The following is a 25,059-nucleotide window of genomic DNA, read 5'->3' as shown; positions in this document are numbered from 1 at the left end:
CTGAACTCATAAGCTGAAATGACTATCTGCATGAATATGTATAAACTACTATCTGTTTGCGTCTGACTAAATCTGTATGTCGGAAAGCATGGACATGCATCTATATACATATATATCTAGTGGGTACACACCTCATTGCCACATCGCAGGCCACACCTTCACCCCCTGTCAAGTGTGTCTTTCACCTGTGTATATATACCCCAACATCATAGGCCACTCATGGACCACTCATAGGCCACACCTTCACCCCCTGTCAAGCGTGCCTTTCACATATAAAACGTAATATCACAGGTCGCACCCTCACCCCCTGTCAAGTGTGCTTTTCGCTCGTACTCATGAGAACTGAAAGTGAATGCATAGTACAAATAGAACTGAACGAACGGATTCTCAAAACAATATAACGACAATTGGCCTCTCATGGGCCTTACTGAACTCATACTACTAGGACATGAAATCACAGGATCTCCATATAGGGAAATACCATAGCCGGGATATGGAAACATCAAAACTGTATTTCTCCTAGTGCTTATAAGAATAGAGTTATATGGAAAATCATTTACTCGTTATCGATTCACATCATAGGATCATGCCAAAGAAAAGAAGGAATAGCCTTAACATACCTTGACGTATATCAAATCGCCCAACTTCTACTTTCTGAACTTATAAATCTACAATTACGATAACATAAGCCTTAATTAGGCTACTTGCCTTGCTTACTAATCATCCCCGAGCACGTATAAAGCTTAACGAATTATAGACGACTATCTCCTTTATAAGCTTACAATGATAACACCTATATATATATATATCCAAATACACGTAAATCCATCCCCAATCATTTCTTTAAAATAGTTTCATGTCACTACCTTGCCCTCCATCAATCTATCAATTCCACAAATACCTTCTCTTTACCTAAAATCACTAAAACTCTTGATAGTAAACACAAATACAAGGGTAGGAATCATTTACATACCTTGAGGGGTCAAGAATCCCAAGAATCACTTTAACTTCAACTCACTAAGCTCCCCATTCTTGGAGAAACCCTAGAAACAACCTTCTTCTTCACAAGCTCGGGTTTACGGGGTCCGAGTCTTGTCAAATCTTCACTAATATGCCATAAATGTTGGGAGATAAAAATATTAGGGTTTTCTGATCTGTGAATGGGAGAAATATGAAATAAAGTCGTGGACCACGTATTTATACTCAGAGAATTAAATGCTTCAGTGGTCCGGTTCGACGAGCGGGTCGACGACCTGTCGACGTGTCGACGGTCCACGTCGACCTGCGCCTGCAGAATGCATGGCTGCGGAACCCTGTAGACGCCGCACAATGACGGCCCGTCGACAGGTTCGACGACCCGTCGATCATGACTGGTGTCCTGCAGGTTTTTCTAATTCAGTTCAGGTGACGTCAATTCGATTCGTTCAACTTCTAACTCTATAAATTGCCAGGAATATCTGCTAGTACCCTCGTACACAGGGTAAGACATTTTCTACCTCTAAACTCGGACTCGGGTCTCTATTCCAAGGGCATACCCGACTAGGAAACCATGGGTCCTACTACAATGAACACGAGGGATGTAACAGTTTCGAAGTGAAAACATAATTGAAAATCTATTTTTCAGATTTCAAATTTCATATTTCATGTTTGAAGTTGAAATAATCGGTCAGTTTAATCAACAATCACATATTTGAAATAATTTTCAAATTTTTTGATACAACATATATGGACAAACGACTCCTGAAAATTTTTTACTTGTGCTTTTAAATTAAATATGTGTCTAATGTATGCTCTTGTGATTCTTAGCATGTCAAGTGATCAGATATTGAAATTAAAGAGTTAGTAGTATATATTAACTATAGAAAGTGACATTCTTCCATAAATTAATTTTAAAAAAACACATATGTTAAAATGAAGTGAGCAATTACTTATTTTCTTTTATGTAACTGATGTTAGGCGTATTTATACGCTTAACCGCGGTATATTACCCATGTTTTATCTTGTTTAGAGGACGAATTAAGCTAAATAGACCTAACTAATCATTAATTTTGCATGACGAACTAATACATGTGCGTTACTGTTGAATTTAGATACTTTACGTGCAGTGGCGGACCCAGGATTTTGAGTTCGGGGGTGCTGGACCCAGGAATTTTGAGTTCGGGGGTGTTCTATTAACTATTTATATCTGTTTCCTTTATATTTTTTATACAGCTATACACTCCGTGACTGAGTTTAATGGGTGCTGGAGCACCCAAAAGTTATACATGGGTCTGCCACTGTTTACGTGAAAACTACGTCGTTGCGAAGATGAAGATATTGGAGCAAAATTGGATGAAGCAAGAAGCAAAAAGAACAAGGAATTTAGAAGTGAAAAAAATGTGGCAGCAAAAGTTTGAAGCTAAAATAGAATTAGAGCCCGTTTGGATGGGCTTATAAGTTGGTCAAATCAACTTATAAGCCCTTTTTAGCTTATTGTAGTGTTTGGCTACCAACTTAAAATGCTAAATTTAAGTTATAAAGTGCTTAAAGTCACCCAAAAATGAAAAGTTGGAAATCCTAACTTTTTTTTTTAGGGCTTAAAGCCATTTTCGTTGACCATGAAAATTACTTTTATATCCCTTATATTTTATTTTAATTCCCAAAATACCCTCTTAGCTAAAGCCCTAAAATTCACGATTTGTTCTCATTTCTTCTACACCAACGCAGCCTCCACGATCTCTGTTCATCATCTTCTACAAAACCCAGAACTTTCTTCACTCCCACACTCACTCTCTTTCTCTCTCTAAAATTTCCCCAAATCGCTGAGTTCTTAAAAAATGTAAGGTTGTAAATCTAAAATTAATGTTGAAAATCGCTTGAGTTCTTCAAGTTTCTACTGATCTAAGGTATTCTTCTTCCTTATTCTTTGATTTTGCTCTACAAATTGTAATTTAGCTTTATTTCATCTTGCGTGTGGATTTTTTCTGCATACTTGTGTTTTTTCTACGCTGAAACTCTCAGTAGAATCAGTGATGATAAGCTCGTTGTAAATCACTGATTTTGTGTTTTCATTTTAGTATCTAAGTTCGTTGGTTTCGAAGAAATTGCTTCTAGTGTTAGTGTTAATTCCTATATAATTACGTTGTCTTTACAACGAAAAATAAAGATTTCTGTAAACGTGAGGCAAAAAAATAGGGGAGTAAGAGAAAGAATAAGTAATGAAAACGCATAGGAGATACGCACAGGAGATAAAAGGATAAAACATTATAAGAACGCATAGGAGATAAAGGATAAAACATTATAAAGGGAGAAAAAGTTGGAATGAAGTCCAACATCGGACATTGCATTTCTCCAAATATTTCTTAACATATTTTACTTTTATTTTTTATTATTCCTAGACTTGGATTGAATGGTTATTGAAGTCAAATGTATAACTCAAAGAGAAAAAGAAAAGAAAATATTAAAATAAATATAAGATTAATCCAGGTTATATGAGAAATTATTTTCTTCTTTTCTAAAAAAAAAAAAAGAAAAAAAAAACTCAAAAGTGTCAATTTGTAAAATCATTGTCTTTCGTACCTGCGCGAAGCGCGGGCAACTTCACTGGTAATGAAATAAATCAAGAAGATATTACTCCCTTCATTTCAAAATAAGTGTCTCTTTTAGCTCATGCACCCCCCTTAAGTAACATGTATTTATAAAAAATTAACTTAAATAAACATTTTATAGTGGAAGTGATTTTAAAATATAAATTACTTTTGATTTGAATCAACTTTAGAGTTTAAAAATATTTTAAATCAACTTATTATGGTGTTAACAGCTTTAAGGGTATTTCAGTCATTTTGACAGAAAACAAGTGCTTACAACACTTATTTACCAAACATTAATATAATAAAATTTTAGATACGGAGCACAAACTACAATGTTATATTAATCGTGTTTTGAACATAATATATACTATATATATATAATCACTATTCAAAGCCAACTACATACACATAGATGCACTATAATCTAAACTGTTGCGCACGGGCATAGGCCGTCTAGTTTATATAAAAAGCCAACTAGCGCCTTGAACTTTAACGTCAGAAAAAAAAAAAAAGAAAAAAAAAACTCTAGAGAAAGCACCCAAAAAAAAAAAAAAAAAAACTTAGTAACCATGAATGTGAAAATTGAGAGTTCAAGAATCATTAAGCCTTTGTATGCAGGAACTCCACCTTCAACTACAACTCACATTCCTTTCAATGTCTTTGACAATGTCACATTTGATGCTCTAATGGCTTTGATTTAAAATAAAAAGAAAATAACTAATGAACTTCAATCAAGAAAGATCAGGTTTTTTATATTATGGTTCTCTTGGAGTCATTAAAAAATCGAATGGATAAAGAGAAGATTCTACCGATAAGGTTTGCGGTGGATGCGTAGGGTCTTTCCATCCTTAATCAGAGGTTTCGTGTTCAATTCTGTGTATGATTTTTTTTTTTTTTTGTTAAGGAGCGCTTCTCCTTTAAATGAGCTTTATGCGCTCGAATCTAAATTAGTCGCGACCTCAATACAGGTACTGAACACTGGGTGAAAAAAAATGGGAGAGAGAAGAAGATTCTCGTAATTTTTTTTTTATCATGTCCTTTTGATATTGATTTAGTTAATATATTTATCTTTATAACGTTACTTTTAAAGTATATAAAATTTATATTACCAACCAGAAAATTAAAGGGATAATACCAATTACCTCATCCAACTTGTCTACGTTTGACAATCGCAAATTAAGAAATTGTGGGGTTCCTATGACCTACGCCTAGATTTGTTCAAAGTAAATTCATTATCCATTGACGTGACACAAAAGTATGTTAATAGGTCATATCTATATCTATTTATAGTGATGAAATCATTTGTTCAATATTAAATACATATTTTATTATAAAATTAGTAGTTTATTTTCAAATTTTAATCATCAGGACAGATTGAGTTATTTTAAAATATTTGACGATTTAAAAATTGAAAAGTATTACTTTTTGCCCTTACTATTACACCTAGTAGATTATTAACTGAGACCTTTACATAGAAATGACAGTTAATTTAAATAATATTCTTATGATTAAAATTATTATATATTTTTTAATTAGTATCTATAAATCTTAAAATGATACTTTCTCCATTTCAATTTATATAATGCACTTTTTGTTTTAGTCAATTTCAAAAAGTTAATATCTTTCTATTTAGAAAAAAAAATCAGAATTTTAAAGGGGAGTCGATTAATGAGACAGCCGTGTCTCCACTTCTTCTTTGTGAAAAGGGCAAGTCTTCCCATTCATCTATGCTTTGAAGATTCAGCATTTCCTATCACTATCACTTGTATTCTTATATAATTTTCTCAGTGTCATACGCTTCGAAGGAAATGAATAAAATAACTAGCTCATTTTGGGTAGGGGAATAATTAACATAAAAAGGTAAATCTTCGTCTCCAAATATGAATTCGTTCTAATCTCAACGAGTACTTAGGGTACGTTTGGTATGTTGTATAGACATAACCGGGATAAAAATATTTAAACTGTCTTATTCTTTGTTTGGTTACTAATTCTGGTATAACATAAAGACCACTCCATGGTATAACTTATAACTTCAAGAGGGTGGAATAATAGTACTGGATTACCAATTCCTGAAGAAAACAACGAAATGACAAAAATACCCCTGAGGTCCCTCAAACCCCTTTTTGCCTGTCAGGAGGATATTCTTATAAACAAACAACTAGTTATTATAAATTGTGCAATGCATGTTATTTTTAATACAACATATCAAACAGCCAATAAAAAATAATATCAGCATAATTGATCTCAATATAACTTATCTTCAAACCAAACAACCTCTCAGCACTTTATCATAGCCTTCCATGATAACGTGGACAGTTCTTTCATTATGTTCCCCTCACAGTAGGCAAATGACCAATCAATTTTCTACAGGATGTGGAAAGTCGAGACTGCATTTTTTTGTTTTTTTTAAATAAAGGACAAAGAAATGACTGATGATGATATGCTCTCTCGCTAGTAGTAAGTGCTCGTTTGGTAGGTAGTTAAAATTATCCCAAAATTATAATTTCGGGATTAATTTATTCAATTTTTTAGAATTATTTTATACTATTTAAAAGATGTTATAAAATAATTCCGAGATAAGTGGGATAAGGTGAGATATCCCACTCTTAGGATTATGCTTCATTTTGTACTATGTTTGGTAGGAGGTATAAATTTATCTCTGGATAAATTTATACTTCCTACCAAATATGATACAAAAAATTAGTGTTGGGATATCCCAGCCTACCATGCACCAATCGACACCTAACATCTTAAAAAGAGTGGATGAAAGAAAGCCACCGTTCAATCCTTTCTCAACTTGTTTGAATGGTTGCTACACATTATTTCACGACAAGTATTATATTATTTTGATGAACATAATGTTAAGGATACTAAAACGTTTTCTGTTTTAAGTAATGTCATGCCTCAGTAATTTAAAAATAAATTATAATATTATAAAAAAAAATAGAGGATAGGATATAGTTATTATATTAACAAAAAAAAAGGTAGGGTAAAGATTAAAACAAAATTATTTAGTAATAAGTAACAACAATGTATGAAAAAATAAAATAAAGTAACGACGCGATCACACTAGATCAGTTCTCATACAAAATGAGACGTCACTTTACATGACGATAGATTTAACGATACAATGCAATAAAATTTAAGTATAATCAAAATAAACATTGTATTTAAAATAACAATACAGATATACTATACAAATAAATTATTAGAGTTTGTCCTGAATTTTCTACCTTAAATACCAGAGTTTACCATAATTGTATTTATTTCAAAAAGAAATACTAATTCTTTTCATGGACGAAAAGTTTTGGACTTTCATACATTGAATATCCTTCCTTCTCAAACAACAACACAATAACATTCACGATGTAATTCTTTAGTATTAACGAGTCTTTTAAGGGAGGAGATTATTCTCTCGATAGTATTATACTTTCTTTTATATTAGTTTCTCATATGTAGGCCAGTTAGCATATTAAAATATTATGCTTCTCTAGGTATAACTCTTTGTTTCTGATTTAGCATTGTTAATGTTTATAATTGTTAGCTTCCGCATGACGTCTTCTTATTTCAATCCCGATTTAGAAGTGACCGATGGTAATATAATTAATGTGCTCTAACGTTTAAAAAGGAGTGGGTGAAAATAAAGCCAGCATTCAATGCTTTCACAGATTGTTTGAATGGTTGTGACACATTATTTCATGGCGCGTATTATATTATATTATATAATGTTACGATATTGATCATTTTAATTTTTATGTCGTTGCATTATGCGACGTATTAATAATTTAAATAATAAATTTGTAATATTATAAAGAAAAGTAGAAAAAAGGTAAATTTGTTATTAAAAAAATGTGGGGTAAAGTCCTTTGTGACTTTTTCAAAACGTTCTAAAACTCTCTCTTGGTTTAGCATCTTAAAGTCATCATTGCTAAAGATTTCTTCCACATAATACTATCTAATATTAACTCCGTTTTATTATATATATATATATATATATATATATATATATATATATATATATTAATTTGATCGTAGATTAAAAAATAACAAAAATGTTTGAATTTGTTCTTCTAAACCAAAAATTTGAGGAAGAGTAAAATATAACACCCTATAAATCTTACATGATCTTAATATGTCATATATTGGAATTGAAAAGTTGCGTATTTAATGAATGAAAAGCAATAATATACATATATTAGAATAGAGAGCAGTTGAACACCTTTTATAAAATAATTAAACTATACATATAGGTTAAATTTTATTCCTTTTATTTAGTGTAAACTAAATTTTGAATTCGCACTGACCTTAAGGTTGAGAGGTGTTTGTATTAGACTGGTGTATACCTGGCTAATCATGTACGAAGATTTATGTGATATTACGTGTTATGTTGTTTGGATTTCCTGTTCAATTTTGTTACACTAATATTTTAAAAAAAATCTTTTCTGGATTCGGTTTCAAATTTTTCTTTTCAGGATGTCACTAAAGCCAAAGTCTTAATTTTAATGTATATATAAACAGATTAAGAAAACTCCATTGTATTATTTCTAAACTTGATGCATAACCTAAGCATCACCACTATTTACCCATTAAAGTGGAAATTTTTATCGAAATTTTATATTAGTCAGGTCTCAAAATATAAAAGTACCTAACAACGGATGAAAACAAAAAAAAATATAGCAAGTGTCCTAATTATCGCTATTAATTACAATTGCCCGTGATTAGGAGTTAGGACCGGTATATTACCTAATTATTGCAAGTAATTATAAGGGGTCCCTAATTATAAGTTATAACCACATGTGAGTAAGGCGTATTCCCATTTTGTGGCAATTAGTATGATTACACGTGCTTTGTCTGGTCCAACAAAATTAATGTCTTATTTTATTTTTTCTTATATTCTTTTTCCGTGAAGGTTCAATTTTGTGGTTCCCATCTCGAGTGATATAGATGTTTTCGTTAGGTAATTTTGTTTTTTGGGTTCTTTGTGACTTTTCTAAAACGTGCTAAAGCCTTTTCGTTAGGTAATTTTGTTTTTTGTGACTTTTCTAAAACGTGTTAAAACTTTCTCATTGCTACAGATTAACTTCCACATATTTAATATTCTTTCTATTTTATTTTATGTGTATTTTAACTGGACACGTAACTTTTTTAAAGTAGGCAGATTATGAACATAAACGTGATGATATTTGAAAAATAATAATATTTGAAGTTAAGTTGTATTTAGAGGTCTATTTGTGTTTCGAAGTGAAAACATAATTGAAAATCTATTTTTCAGATTTCAAATTTCATATTTCAAGTTGAAATAATCGGTCAGTTTAATCAACAATCACATAGTTGAAATAATTTTCAAATATTATTTCAAATTTTTTTATACAATATCTATGGACAAACCACTCCTGAAAACTTTTTACTTGTGATTTTAAATTAAATATGTGTCTAATGTATACTCGTGTGATTCTTAACATGTCAAGTGATCAGATATTGAAATTAAAGAGTTAGTAGTATATATTAACTATAGAAAGTGACATTCTTCTATAAATTAATTTAAAAAGAACACATATGTTAAAATGAAGTGAGCAATTACTTATTTTCTTTTATGTAACTAATGTTAGGCGTATTTATACGCTTAACCGCCGTATATTACCCATGTTTTATGTTGTTTAGAGGACGAATTAAGCTAAACACACCTAACTAATTATTAATTTTGCATTACGAACTAATACATGTGTGTTACCGTTGAATTTAGATACTTTACGTGAAAACTACGTCGTTGCGAAGATGAAGATATCATAGCAAAATTGGATGAAGTAAGAAGCAAAAAGAACAAGGAATTTAGAAGTGAAAAAAACGTGGCAGCAAAAGTTTAAAGCTAAAATAGGACAAGTGAGGGATGACTCAGTGATTAAGCACCTTCACTCACGACCGGTAGGTCCTGGGTTCGAGTCACACTGGAGGGGAAGTGTGAAAACACTATAAATCCTCCTAAAATGGAAGGGGGAAAAAAAAAAACTAAAATAGAATTAGTCATGATTAATTGATTTTATGATGTGTAATGATTGGAAATCTAAGAGAAGACAAAGAGGGACACTTGGGAGACATCACTATTAAAAATATAGTAATTTTAGAAATTAGATGTCGAACCCACATGGACTTGTGATCAACCGTCAATTAAATTAAATTAATTCTAATTATCTATATAAAAGATGAAATCCGAAGGTTGTAATTATAAACTAATTAAAATAAAAGGAAAACAACTAATGATCTTCAACCAAGAAAGAGCAGGTTTTTTATATTATGGTTCTCTTGGAGTCATTAAAAAATCGAATGGATAAAGAGACGATTCTACCGATAAGGGTTGTGGTAGATGCGTAGGGTCTTTCCATCCTTAATCGGAGATTTCGTATTCGATTCTGTGTACGATTTTTTTTTGTTAAGGAGCGCTTTTCCTTTAAATGAACTTTATGCGCTCGAATCTAAATTAGTCGCGACTTCAATACAGGTACTGAACATTGGGTGAAAAAAAAATGAGAGAGAGAAGAAGATTCTCGTAATTTTTTTTTATCATGTCCTTTTGATATTGATTTAGTTAATATATTTTGCTTCATAACGTTACTTTTAAAGTGTATAAAATTTATATTAAAATCTTAAATTTGAATAAAATAATTCATGGTAGTTGGGGAGTCGATTAATGAGACAGCCGTGTCTCTACTTCTTCTTTGTGAAAAGGGCAAGTCTTCCCATTGGTTTATGCTTTGAAGATTCAGCATTTCCTATCACTATCACTTGTATTCTTGTATAATTTTCTCAGTGTCATACGCTTTGAAGGAAATGAATAAAATAACTAGCTCATTTTGGGTAGGGGAATAATTAACATAAAAAGGTAAATCTTCGTCTCCAAATATGAATTCGTTCTAATCCCAACGAGTACTTAGGGAACGTTTGGTATGTTGTATAGACATAATTGGGATAAAAAAATTTAAACTGTCTTATTCTTTATTTGGTTACTAATTCCGGTATAACATAAAGACCACTCCATAGTATAACTTAAAACTTCAAGAGGATGGAATAATAGTACCGGATTACCAATTCCTGGAGAAAACAACGAAATGACAAAAATACCCCTAGGTCCCTCAAACCCCTCTTTGCCTGTCAGACTGAAGGATATTCCTGTAAACAAACAACTATTTATTGGAAACTATGCAATGCATGTTATTTTTAATATAATTTATCAAATAGCCAATAAAAAATAATATCAGAATAATTGATCTCAATATAACTTGTCTTCAAACCAAACAACCCCTTAGCACTTTATCACAGCCTTCCATGATAACGTGGACAATTCTTTCACTATGTTCCCCTCACAATAGGCAAATGACCAATCATTTTTCTACAGGATGTGGAGAGTAGAGACTGCATTTTTTTAAAATAAAGGACAAAGAAATGACTGGTGATAATATGCTCTCTCGCTAGTACTAACATCTAAATAAGAGTAGGTGAAAGAAAGCCACCGTTCAATCCTTTCTCAACTTGTTTGAATGGTTGCTGCACATTATTTCACGACAAGTATTATATTATATTATATTATTTTGATCAACATAATGTCAGGATACTAAATCGTTTTCTGTTTTAAGTAACGTCATGCTTCAGTAATTTAAAAATAAATTATAATATTATAAAAAAATAGAGGACAGGGTAAAGTTATTATATTAACCAAAAAAATGGGTAGGGTAAAGATTAAAACAAAATCATTTAGTAATAAGTAATAACAATGTATGAAAAAATAAAATAAAGTAACGACGCGATCACACTAGATCAGTCCTCATACAAAATGAGACGTTATTTTACAAAACGATAGATTTAACGATACAATGCAATAAAATTTAAGTATAATCAAAACAAACATTGTATTTAAAAATAACAATATGGATATACTATACAAAGAAATTACTAGAGTTTGTCCTGAATTTTCTACCTTAAATACCAGAGTTTACCATAATTGTATTTCTTTAAAAAAGAAATACTAATTCTTTTCATGGACGGAAAGTTTTGGAATTTCATAAATTGAATGTCCTTTCTTCTCAAACAATAACACAATAACATTCACGAAGTAGTTCTTTAGTATTAACGAGTCTTTTAAGGGAGGAGATCATTCTTTCGATAGTTTTATACTTTCTTTTATATTAGTTTTTCATATGTAGGTCAATTGACATATTAAAATATTATGCTTCTCTAGGTATAACTCTTTGTTTCTGATTTAGCGTTGTTAATGTTTATAATTGTTAGCTTCCGCATGACGTCTTCTTATTTCAATCCCGATACAGAAGTGACTGACGGTAATATAATTAATGTGCTAGAACGTGTAAAAAAGAGTGGATGAAAATAAAGCCAGCATTCAATGCTTTCACAGATTGTTTGAATGGTTCTAACACATTATTTCATGGCGAGTATTATATTATATAATGTTACGACATTGATCATTTTATGTTGTTACATTATCCGACGTATTAATAATTTAAATAATTAATTTGTAATATTATAAAGAAAAGTAGAAAAAAGGTAAAATTATTATTAAAAAAATGTGGGGTAAAGTTCTTTGTGACTTTTTCAAAACGTTCTAAAACTTCCTCTTGGTTTAGTATCTTAAATTCATCATTGCTAAAGATTTCTTCCGCATAGTACTATCTAATATTAACTCCGTTTTATTATTATTATTATTATTATTATTATTATTATTATATTGATAGTAAAAGATTAAAAAATAACGAAAATGTTTGCATTTGTTCTTCTAAACCAAAAAAATTTGAGGAAGAGTAAAATATAACACCCTATGAATCTTATGATCTTAATATGTCATATATTGGAATTGAAAAGTTGCGTATTTAATGAATGAAAAGCAATAATATACATAGATTAGAATAGAGAGAGTAATCACTTCCTTTTTTACAATTTCAACGGAATTAAGACTCTTGTAAAAAAACAAAAAAAAAAACGAATGGAAGATATTTATAGGAGGGATGAAAAGAAGAATATTACTTTTCCTATTAACTCCGAATGGAAGATATTTTTAGGAGGGATTAACTTGCTTTATACCGCTACTTTTAGAGCAAAAACTATGTATTAAAATCTTGAATTGAATAAAATAATTCATGGTAGTTGGGGATTCACATTTCATTAGTCTCACTTGTCATAATCACATTAAATTGAATTTTATTCTTATTCAATTCCATCCCCACCCCTTTCCTCCCCTCTCTCCCCTCCCCCCCACACCCCTTTTTTTTTTCCTTTTTATTTCCACTCAGTATCCACTAATATTTTAAGGTTCCAACTAATTCAAATCCGCGTTGGGTGAAGTCCATTAAAGAAAAAATATTCCCTATAAGAGTTTTTTCATTATCCCCCCCCCCCCCCCCACCCTTTTTTTTTTCCTTTTTATTTCCACTCAGTATCCGCTAATATTTTAAGGTTCCAACTAATTCAAATCCGCGTTGGGTGAAGTCCATTAAAGAAAAAATATTCCCTATAAGAGTTTTTTCATTATCAAGATTCAGATCTGAAACCTCTGATTAAAAATAAGAGAAATGTTATTACGCATCCTACCACAACCTTTTATGGTTTTCCTCCCTTACTGGACACTAGCTAGAGAGCGTTATCATTCGTATGATCTTACAAATTAAAATAACTGAAATCCAAATTTTGATTCAGTTTTAAAATTTTATGTTCTACTCAATTTTCAGTGTTTTGGAACAATAACCGGCAGTGGAACACCTTTTATAAAATAATTAAACTATACGTATAGGTTAAATTTTATTCCTTTTATTTAGTGTAAACTAAATTTTGAATATGCTTAGCAAAATTTCTGAATTTGCACTAACCTTAAGGTTGAGATGTGTTTGTATTAGACTTGTATCTGGCTAATCATGTACGAAAGCTTATGTGATAGTCAGTGGCGGCCACATGTAGTTTAGGGGTGTCAACTGACACCCCTTCGTCGAAAAATTACACTGTGTAACTAGGTAATTTTTTTATTTTTATGTATATATATTACATATTGACACTTCTTGGCTTCTTCTTGAATTTACTTCTTTATATTTTAACACCTCTTAGTGAAAATTCTGGCTCCACCACTGGTGATAGTACGTGTTATGTTGTTTGGCTTTCCTGTTCAATTTTGTTATACTAATATTTTTAAAATTTTCTTTTCTGGATTCCATTTCAAATTTTTTCTTTTCGGGATGTCACTAAAACCAAAGTCTTAATTTTAATGGATTTATAAACGGATTAAGAAAACTCCAATGTATTATTTCTAAACTTGATGCATAACCTAAGCATCCCCACTATTTACCCATTAAAGTGGAATTTTTTATCGAAATTTTATATTAGTCAGGTTTCAAAATATATAAGTACCTAACAACGGATGGAAAAAAAAATATAGCAAACTGTGCTAGCCATTTAAGTTTGACACATTGTATTACTCCATCTCTATTGCTGATATAAGTTTGGTCAATTGCATGCAATAGGAGGGGTAAGGAAATCAATATCTGTAAATTTTAGGGGTGTAAGTGAATTTTTTGAGACACGTTTAGAAGGTAACATATACATATGTTTGTGTGTGTAATTTCGTATCTTTAATGATATATAGAGAAAATGATAAAATGTTATCTTATGTTTGCGAATATACTTAAAAGGATCCCTTAAATAATATACGTTTGAACAGTTTCGATCTAATAAGTTTGTCAAAAATGAACGCTTGTGATCTGTTATGATGATTATATTTTGAAAATTGTAACAAAAGTTTTTTCTATGAGGAGCATTGCACTCTGAACGAGCACTATTTATTTCATAGGGCTGAAATCAAATTTTGATAGAATTAGTATTAATTTATCGAAAAGGTCTTTCGGCCACACTATTTTGGCCACAATGACCCAAATGAGATAAATTCATATGATTATTTAGGACAAATTTAATAATTTATGCTTACTTAATGTCATTTCTATCTTTTTTTCTCAAAGTTTATCTTAATTTAAAATTGTACAATAGAGGTTATGATGATTTTTACAAAAATGTGGCCAAATTTGGGTCAAATTATTGTGGCCATTTAGCAACTCTCTTAATTTCTTATGTTCCCCTCCCACTTGAAAAATGGCCAGACACAATTTTCTGCAAGTAGATGTGGAAAATAGAAAATGCTTTTTGATTGGACAATGAAATGAAACCGAGGGAGTATTTAATTGGGAAAAGTTAGACCATTTCGTGCTATTAAAGACAATTAGACCATTTCGTGTTATTAAAGACAATCCCGAGTTTAAATTATAACCACGAGAACACGTATATTCTAACTTATATTTCGCAAAAGATAAATTTTAAATTTTTATTCGTGAATATTCAAATGATAGTTTGTGAATGTAACATGCAGTTGGTGAAGGAGGTGGCTTTGAGGTGATAATTCAAACACGTGATTTTGGAATTGGCATTTTAGTGGAGTACAAAACTACAGTTATTCCATCTACAAGTGCTAGCCAAACTTTCTAATTGTTGCCAATATTTAAAGCAATCTTTTTGAGGAAATAAAAAAAAAAACATTTCTTCTATTTGATTGTACTTCTCAAAAAAAAAAAAAAATAATGGACCCCCCAAATAAAGGGTGTCATCTTTTTATATAAAAAGCCAACTAGCGCCTTGAATTTTGACATCACAAAAACAAAAAAAAACAAAAAAACCCCTATACAGAAAGCACCGAAAAAAAAAAAAAACTTAGTAACCATGAATGTGAAAATTGAGAGTTCAAGAATCATCAAGCCTTTGTATGAAGGAACTCCACCTTCAACTACAACTCACATTCCTTTCAATGTCTTTGACAATATCACATTTGATACTCTAATGGCTTTGATTTATGCCTATAGGCCACCTACCCCTCCAACTTCCATTATTGAAATGGGACTTCGAAAAACTTTAGCGGTTTATAGGGAATGGGCCGGGCGAATAGGTGAAGACGAGGAGGGGAACCGTGGGGTTTTTCTCAATGACGAGGGTGTTCGATTCATCGAGGCATCTATGGACGCCACGTTGGATGAAGTGTTGCCCTTAAAACCTTCCCCTTCTATGCTCTCCTTACATCCTAGCTTAAAGGATGTAGTGGAGTTGATCCAAGTTCAAGTCACGAGGTTCACGTGTGGCTCCATGGTGGTTGGTTTCACCGGCCACCACATGATAGCTGATGGCCACGCGGCAAGTAACTTCTTCGTCTCGTGGGGTCAAGCTTGCCGCAGGGTCGAAATTACTCCCCTCCCATTGAATGACCGCACTATATTCCGCCCACGGGACCCTCCACTCATCGAGTACAACCATGTGGGGGCCGAGTTTGTGTCCAATTTAGTAAACAAGGAGGAGTCGTTGGTCAACGTCAACAATGAAAATAAAGAGAAAACCATAATCGTGCACAAAGTCCATTTCACACTTGAGTTCCTAGGGAAACTCAAGGCGAACGCCTCTTTCATGAATGGAAAAGGGTGGGCTTATAGCACGTTCGAAAGTCTAATGGCCCATTTATGGAGGGTCATTACAAAATCACGCGGACTAGATGCGTTACAAACTACCCAAATAAGAATCTCGGTCGATGGACGTAGAAGAATTATACCTCGAGTTCCGGATGAATTTTTTGGCAACTTAGTTCTATGGGCATTTCCAACATCAAAAGTGAAAGACTTACTAGATGAGCCACTTCAGTATGCAACAAACATAATTCATGATGCAATTACTAAAGTAGATGACAAGTATTTCAAGTCATTTATTGACTTTGCAAATCACAAAGTCACACAAGATTTAATCCCAAGCGCAGACATCGAGAAAGATTCATATTATCCCAATTTTGAAGTTGAGAGTTGGTTGAGGTTTCCATTTTATGACTTGGATTTTGGTACTGGTTGCCCTTTTGTGTTCATGCCTTCTTATTATCCAATAGAAGGGCTGGTGTTTCTTGTGCCATCATTTATTGGAGATGGAAGCATTGATGCTTTTATTGCTGTATATCAAGACAACTTGGCAAATTTCAAGGAAATTTGCTACTCTCTTGATTTGAAAGCAAAATGAGAAGCAAACTTGTGTTGTTTGTAGCCTATTAACAATTTGGTTATTAATTTTTCCACTGATTTTTTTATTTTATTATGTGCGTTGTCATGTTGATGTTCAGTATATCTTGGAGAATAAATGTAAGTTTGGCACTTTCTGATTATTAAGTGATGAAAGAGTGCTTGGTTGTTTTTCTATATATTCCCAGGGTCATTTCCTTCTTCCTTTTTATTATTATTTTGGTTTTATATTTGGTGTCCGATTGGAGAATACTTGTCTAAGGCCGAAAAAAATACTATTTTTATAAGATTAAAATTATTTTTTATATATATATAGTAGATATTGAATCCCTTCGGCTTCTTCGTATGTTTACTTTTTTATATTTTGAACTCCCTCGGCGGAAATCCTGGCTCCGTCACTGCTACCAGTATATTATTTTCTAAAGATTGAACCCAAAACTTTTATGAAGGATAGAAAGATTTTTTTCCCCCCTCACTGGCGTAGGCTATTTCCTTCTTTGACAAAACCTTCATGTTTGATTTTCATGTAGTGAAACACTGGAAATTGAAGTCATTTGGCCCCCACTTATGAGCTATGAAAAACTTTTGAAAGAGAAAAGGAATTTATAAAGAACCATGCACCACTTTTCTTGGTTGAAATTATTTCACTTGATGTATTTTTTTTATTTTTTTTTAAATGAGTTTGTCTACCCCGATCAATTTTCCTACGTCGCAGTACAAAGAAACTGAAGTTCCACACAAGATTCAATGCATTTATACTTTATCCATCTATTGCATGTTACCATTACAATCAGGGGCGGAGCTAGGTAGGCTAGTTACATAGGTACATCCGAACCCCTCGGTAAAAAATTATAGTGTATATATAAGGTTATAATTATTTTTTTATGTATATATAATAGATGTCGAACCACCTTGGCTTCTTCGTGTATTTACTTCATATTTTTGAATCCCTTAGATGAAAATTCTGGCTCCGTCACTGATTACAATGACATAATTACTACACTATTTGAAAAGTCAAATGAAGTAACTTTTTGGACTATTATTTTATGAGCCCAAGACTTTTGTAACCCCAAAATAAACTTTTGGAACTAAAATAACCCATTAAAAAAAAACGTAAATAGGCTTCACGCACAGATTATGTGCGTAAAAGGACCAAAGTGTAGTTTTACACTAAAGTCCTTTTACGCACAGAATATGAGCCCGTTTGGATTGACTTATAAGTTGCTTATAAGCTGTTTTCAGCTTTTTTGAGTATTTGACTGGCCAACTTAAAGTCATTTTGTGCTTAAAATAAGCTCAAAAAAATAATTGGGCCCATTTGACTTAGCTTATCTAAAGCAGCTTATAAGCTGAAAACAGCTTATAAGCCAAAAAAAAAATAAGTTAGACTATCCCAACTTTTTTTTTAGCTTATAAGTTGTTTGCAGCTTATAGGCATAAGCCCATCCAAACAGGCTCTATGTGCGTAAAAGAGTCAAATATATCGAGCCCGTCGTCTTCCCCACTGGCCCCCCCGAATTCGAAAAATAAAACGAAAATCAACCATTAAAGGTCCCTTTCCGAGGTCCCACGCGATCAAAAACATCATTTTCTTGTTGATTTCCAACCCAAAAGTGGTATATTGAAGTCTAGGAATAAGTTTCTTCGCAATAAAGCGGCGTATAATTCAATTCAAAAACTCAAAATCAAAGCGTCAATCTAGGTACTTCACTACCATTTTTCTATTACATTATTAACCTAAGCATTACTATGTGAGCGAAAAAATAATTTTACGCACTTTTTTTGTGCGTAAAAAGGCTGTTTTCAGCCCGTTTTTCATTTTTTTTAATTCTTTTCTTCATTTGTTGTTGATTGTTAATTTATTAACCTAAGCATTACTATTGTGTGAATATGGACTAAAAAAAAAAAATTACGCACCTTTTTTGTGCGCAAAAGGGTTGTTTTCAGCTCGTATTTTCATTTTTTTAATTTGTTTTTTGTTTAGTTGTTGCTAAATGTTAATTGTTTATTAGTTGCTTATTTAGTATTTGGTAATTGTTAGATTAGTTATTTCAATTGTTAGACTAGCTAATTATTTTTTTAGTTTTTGTTAAGCCAATTGTTTATTTGTTAATAATTTGTTAATTATTTGATTAGTTAGTTTCTCGCTTTATTTAATAATTATATGCTAATTAATTTTTTATTATTTGATTAGTTAGTTAATTGTTTATTTATTAATTATATGCTAATTGTTTGCTAGCTAACTGTTAATTTTTTGATTTGTTAATTATTAATCTTTATATCTTTAATTGTTAATTTATTTATTTGCTAATTAGAAATTGAAAATCCTTAGTTTAGGATTCAATCCTTTGTATAATTTCTCGGTAAAAGATTACATAACTAATACTACGTATTAGAGATTAATTAAAAAAATAATGATTAATTTAAAATGCGTTAAAAATATACCACTTTAATCCTTACTTCATTTATTAATGATTAATTTAAAATGCCTAAAATAAATAGGACACTACCATGGAGCCGGGACCCTTCGACAACAGAGAGGTAGGGTATGTATGGGATGCACCAGTATCCTCTAATAGAGTGGTCCGTACCCGTTTGGGGGAGTCAGCATGAGATATTCTAGAGGCTATTCCCTCACATCCCCGTGTCATAGATATACTATGTCAGGGCGGTATCTACCGGTGCATCGAGGTTGGTCGGTTTGTGCACGATAGGGCTTTAGTGACAGTTATGATTGAGCGCTGGCGACTGGAGACCCATACATTTCATCTCCGCATTGGCGAGGCTACCATCACCCTACAGGATGTCGAGGTGATTTATGGTCTACAGATTGATGGACAGGCATTGTATAGAGTGGAGCCTCCGGAGATGCTGCCGTATCGTCAGGAGATGGCTAGGCTCACTGGTTTCGAGCCTCTACAGGGGGATATGCGTGGACGGAGTCGGTTACTGCGGTCCTCCCTTCATGCTCACTTGCGCCTCGTAGATCTGCAGCATCCGATTAGCGAGGCGACGCTACAGGCTGATGTTGACCGACATGCTCGCTTATATCTTTTCATCATATTCGGGGGCATCATGTTCCCGAACACGTCGGGTGCAGATATGAGCATTAGGTATCTGCTCTTTATTGAGGACCTAGAGTAGCTGGGATGTTATAGTTGGGGCGTCGCTGTCCTGGCTTACATGTACAGAGGATTTGATCGAGCCTCTATGGGCGAGTGGCTTGAGGTCGCTGCATTTAGCCCTCTTCTTCAGGTAATATATTTAAGTGTGTGTAGATAAAACACTAAATATATTTTTTCGAAACGACGACTGATAAATAATTTTTTTGATGACTATGACAGATATGGGTGTGGACTAGGTTGAGACCTTTTCAGCCCATAGCTGCTCACCCTCCCGATGATTATGTTGCTGAAGATATGCCATACGTACGGAGATGGTCGCGGGGCTGTACCAGAGGTGTGGAGACGCACCATGTCATTCTCTTGTTTAGGGATCAGTTGGACCGCATGACGGTGACCGAGGTAAGTTTTTTTAATTTAACATTAGTTTGTTATTTTTGTTAGTCTTTTATTGTTAACTAGTTGAAATCCTATTATAGGCTTTCATATGGACGCCGTATGATTAGATTTTGGGTCAGCTGCCGGCGTTTTGTAGGGCTGGTGAGCACATGTGGACTGCACGGTGTCCATTGATCCATATGGATATCGTTGAGCATCACGCACCCGACCGTGTATTACGGCAGTTTGGGCATGTGCAGAACATACCCGCGGCTACACATTGGGAGAACTATCACTACACCAGGGACGAGCGTTCGATCGACAGTGCGGCATGGCGGGCGCATATTCACCAGGAAGTCAATGCATGGAATGTGAGGATGACGACTCTAGCGGCGGTCGGACATGACACTCTGATCCATGAGTACATGACTTGGTACATGCATATCAATCGCTCCTTGATTGCCAACCCCTCGATGCCTCGTCCTGATGGCCGAGGATATGCATCACTCTCAGGAGCGTACGAGGCGCTGGTAAGTTTATTCAATCGTCGTCTTATTATGTATTACTTTATGAATTTATTCAATTCTTAAAATTTGTAAATATATGCAGCTATGGATGACTCTGATGATACGCCATGAGAGCATTCCCCTTACGAAATCCACCGACTCCGGGATAGCGGCATATGCAGCACGGATAGTTCATCTTACCGACACTGGTATGACACAGGCACAAGAGTGGCATCGTGTCGATGAGGATGTACCAGAGGGTGTTTCTGTGAGTGGTAGGGCTGATAGAGGTGGGCGGGCTGGCAGAAGTGGTCGGGCTGGCGGAGGTGATCTGGCTGGCAGAGGTGGTCGGGCTGGCAGAGGTGGTCAGGCTGGCAGAGGTGATGTGGCTGGCGGAGGTGGTCGGGCTGGCAGAGGTCTAGTAGATGAGCCTGACGATATAGCCCGTCAGGCTCCGTCGGCTACAGATACCCCTTCTTCTTCCAGGCCGTCGACTTCACAGAGACCTGGATATACGCCAGAGATGTTCCCACATTATGATCCTTGGGCATCATTTCCGCAGGTGCCAGTTGGTGATCTGCATATGGGAAGCGGAGATGAGGACTTGGATATTATTTTCGATGACTACTTTCTTCGTTCTACAGCCGGGCCTATGACACCATCTGCATCTCCGGCTCCGCGGGCCGCTCAGGAGCCCTCTCACATGCCATCTCAGGAGCCCGTCGACACACAGGTTTGTTTTTCTACAATAAAATAATGTATTAATTAATTATTTTATTAATCTAAACTAAATTATTTACATGTATTATAGGTTCATTCTTCTGCGCTTGTGGACCCGTCTCCGCCTATCCAGATTGACCCGTCTCCACCTCCAGCTACAGCTCTGGGTAGCGCTCAGGATACAGTTGAGGAACCAGCTAAGGAGCCCTCTGACCAGCCATCTCAGGAGGCCGTCGACATACAGGTTTGTTTTTTTTACAAAGAAATAATTTATTAAATAATTGTTTATATGTTATTTCATGTTTAGTTTATGAAACATTAAATTGTTTATATGTTATTTCAGGTTCATTCTTCTGCTCCTGTGGTCCAGTCTCCTCCGATTGAGTCATCTACTGAGGCTACTGAGGTTTCGACCGCCATCATCTCCTACAGGAAGCATATTTTCACCCAGGACCTGAAGAAGGGAAGAAATGATGATCATGGCATAGATCATCCTATCATTAAGAGGAGGAGAGAGGATCCTGATGATAGTGAGGGTGGTGGGGTTGGCCTTAGGCGTTAGGAGATTGTGTATTTATAAATAAAATGTACATTTTATGTTAATATTATATATATTTTTGGGTATTATTTTTTTAATGATAATTAGTTATTTTAGTATTTGTTGTCGATTATTAATAACTCATGCGAGGTCCTAGATTAATTAAAACCCTATAAAATATGACAATTAAACTTAAAGATAACAAGTTTCCAAACTTACTTCGGAGCACTTTACAACCCCTAAAACGACGATCCAAACATATATGTATACTTAATGTAATGAGACGACATTATTGTACGCTAAAAAAAATATTAAGTTTTATATAAAATATTTATATTCCGACGTTTTGAAACGTGACTAATCTTCGGTCAAAGTACCAAAAAAAACTTAAAGATAACAAGTTTCCAAACTTACTTCGGAGCACTTTATAACCCCTAAAACGACGATCCAAACATATAGGTATACCTGATGTAATGAGCCGACATTATTGTACGCTAAAAAAAATATTAAGTTCTATATAAAATATTTATATTCCGGTGTTTTGAAACGTGACTAATTTTCAGTCAAAGTATGGAGAAAAGCTTAATTTTCAGTTTGATTTCTAAAGAATAAAGGCTGGGGTGGGGTATTTGGCTCTTTTACGGACATATTCTGTGCGTAAAAGGACTTTAGTGTAAAACTACACTTTGGTCCTTTTACGCACATAATCTGTGCGTGAAGCCTATTTACGTTCTTTTTTTTTAATGAATTATTTTGGTTCCAAAAATTTATTTTGGGGTTACAAAAGTCTTGGGCTCTTATTTTCTTGATAAAATATTTAAACTTTGGTTATTAGAGCATGTGATTTGTATTACTACTACTTTTTACTTCCTTTTGAGCTGCGTTTCACCAATCACGAATGCATAGTGTAAGTTTGCATTTTCTGATTTTTAAGTGATTGGAGAATACTTGTCTACAATTCTATTTCCAATTAGTTCCCTTTTTGTTCAGTACTGTATTTATTTTTGGGTATGACTAGTCTAGATTTATACTGTGTAGCTCATATATTAAAAAAAAATACTTCATATATTTTTTCTATTTTCGGGTGCAAACTCGGAAATTCTATTTAAAAATGGAGGGAACGTACTCATACCACCTCAACTAAAAGAATTAGTGTATGAGAACGTAAAATTTATTGATTATGAGAGATGAGATGTACCACTTGTAAGTTAATTTATAACAGTCTTAGGAATATTGCATAAATTAAGAACACCACCAGAAATGAGATTAAGACTCACTTTTTCATAAATGGATAAGCAGGTTTCATAAGTCAGAATTGTGAAACATTTAACTACGTCTTACTCTCATTGCTTCTCTTATTACTGGCAGTTGAATGGGTTGGTTGCCTTCAGTTTAAGGAGGTGAGAGAGACCTAACCATTTATTTATAGGCATCAAGCCTTGACCTAATAAGTCTCCCCATAACATACTTTATTATGTTTTCAACAGAGCCTATAATATTGTCAGCCCACATCAATAAATCTAATATAATCGACTCAAGTCATGTGCACCAGTTATATCTATATAGTCCGATTAATAAACCACAATAATCAAGTTATTGTTAGCCCGCTTTTAGTAAAATTTCTAACATAATATTACAATTATTATTATTATATGAAAGTAATGTTTAGGACTCACTTGTCTTAAAAAATAAAAAATAGGGCAAATGTGCAAATATACCCCTCAAGTTTGGGATTTAAACAGATATACCCCCGTTTAAAAAGTGGTGTATATATACCCTTGTCGTTACAAAATGATGCAAATATACCCTGCCCTTACACAAATAGTGCAAATATACCATTTTCGCAAACAGGATTTTAGAAAAAAATTATTTACCTTATTTTTTTAATTAAAAAAATTCCATGTGGCTTTAAGAAAAAGTTTACCCATTTTTTTTAGTAGAAATATTTTTCTCACGCCACATGATAATTTTTTTCTGGTGGATCGGGTCTGGTTCGTTTAAAAAATATCTCCGTGCCATAAAAAAGAATAAGTCGACCCATTTTTTTTTCAACAAACCAAACCCGACCCAACAGAAAAAAATTATTATGTGGCTTTAGAAAAATATGGCTACTCAAAAAAAAAAATGAGTAGACTTTTTTTAAAGTCACGTGGTATTTGTTTTAAATAAAAAATAAATTAAATAATTTTTTTTTAAAAATCCATCAGCAAAAAGAGTATATTTACACCATTTTGTAAAGGTAGGGGAATATTTATGCCATTTTTATAATGGGGGATATATCTTTTCCAAATCGCAAAATTAAGGAGTATATTTGCACCTTTGTCCATAAAAATATACAGAAGAAGACCACATAACATTGTGTGTTCGTGTGTCATTTTCGTTGGGGGCTTTGAGGCCTCTAATTTATTCCTAATGGCTTTCACGTGATTTTATCATGAAGTGGTTGTCTCACAGCTCTGACTCCACGTTGTTGCTGTATAATAATTGCGAACGAGATAGAACCGGGTAATGTCTGGCATATGCTTTCAAGATTCACATTACTGATCAGTCTCACTCGTCATAAATGCATTAAAATTTTATTGCTATTTAATTCAACCCCCCACCCTCATATTTTATTTTCCACTTAGTATCTAATAATTATTTGAAGGTCCCATTGAATTAGAATTCGTGTTGAATAAAGGATGTCACTCATAGTATTGCCGTGTTCGGTATCTTGTGTGATATGGATGTGCCGCCAAGACTTAAAGATAAGTTTTTCAGAGTGGTGGTTAGACCAACTATGCTATATGGGGCTGAGTGTTGGCCAGTCAAGAACTCCCATGTTCAGATGATGAGAGTAATAGAGATGAGGATGTTAAGATGGATGTGAAGGCACTCCAGGAGAGATAAGATTGGGAATGTAGATATTCGGGACAAGGTAGGAGTGGCCCTCGCGAAGGATAAGATGCAGGAATTGAGGCTGAGATGGTTCGGGCACGTGAGGAGGAGAGGTACAGATGCCCCGGTAAGGAGGTGTGGGAGGTTGATCGTTATGGACATGAGAAGGGATAGAGATAGGCCAAAGAAGTATTGGAGTAAGGTGATTAGGCAAGACATGGCTCGACTTCAGCTTACTGAGGACATGACCCTTGATAGAAGGGTATG

At 33.5% G+C, this 25,059-nt stretch overlaps 2 protein-coding genes across 2 annotated transcripts in view; both read left to right on the top strand.

Moving 5' to 3' along the window:
• The window catches only part of LOC132600734 (homoserine dehydrogenase-like), an 81,400-nt gene that overhangs the window by 32,290 nt on the left and 24,051 nt on the right, over positions 1–25,059 (top strand). The gene's annotated exons all lie outside the window — the stretch shown is intronic.
• Positions 15,239–16,798, top strand: LOC132600730 (agmatine hydroxycinnamoyltransferase 1-like). The gene has a single exon (XM_060314068.1). It carries the CDS (start codon positions 15,327–15,329, stop codon positions 16,650–16,652), a length of 1,326 nt encoding a protein of 441 aa, XP_060170051.1. The 5' UTR covers positions 15,239–15,326; the 3' UTR covers positions 16,653–16,798.

The sequence above is a fragment of the Lycium barbarum genome, chromosome 6, assembly GCF_019175385.1.
Source record: "Lycium barbarum isolate Lr01 chromosome 6, ASM1917538v2, whole genome shotgun sequence".
NCBI lineage: Eukaryota > Viridiplantae > Streptophyta > Magnoliopsida > Solanales > Solanaceae > Lycium > Lycium barbarum.
This window is presented reverse-complemented; position numbering and strand designations above follow the sequence as displayed.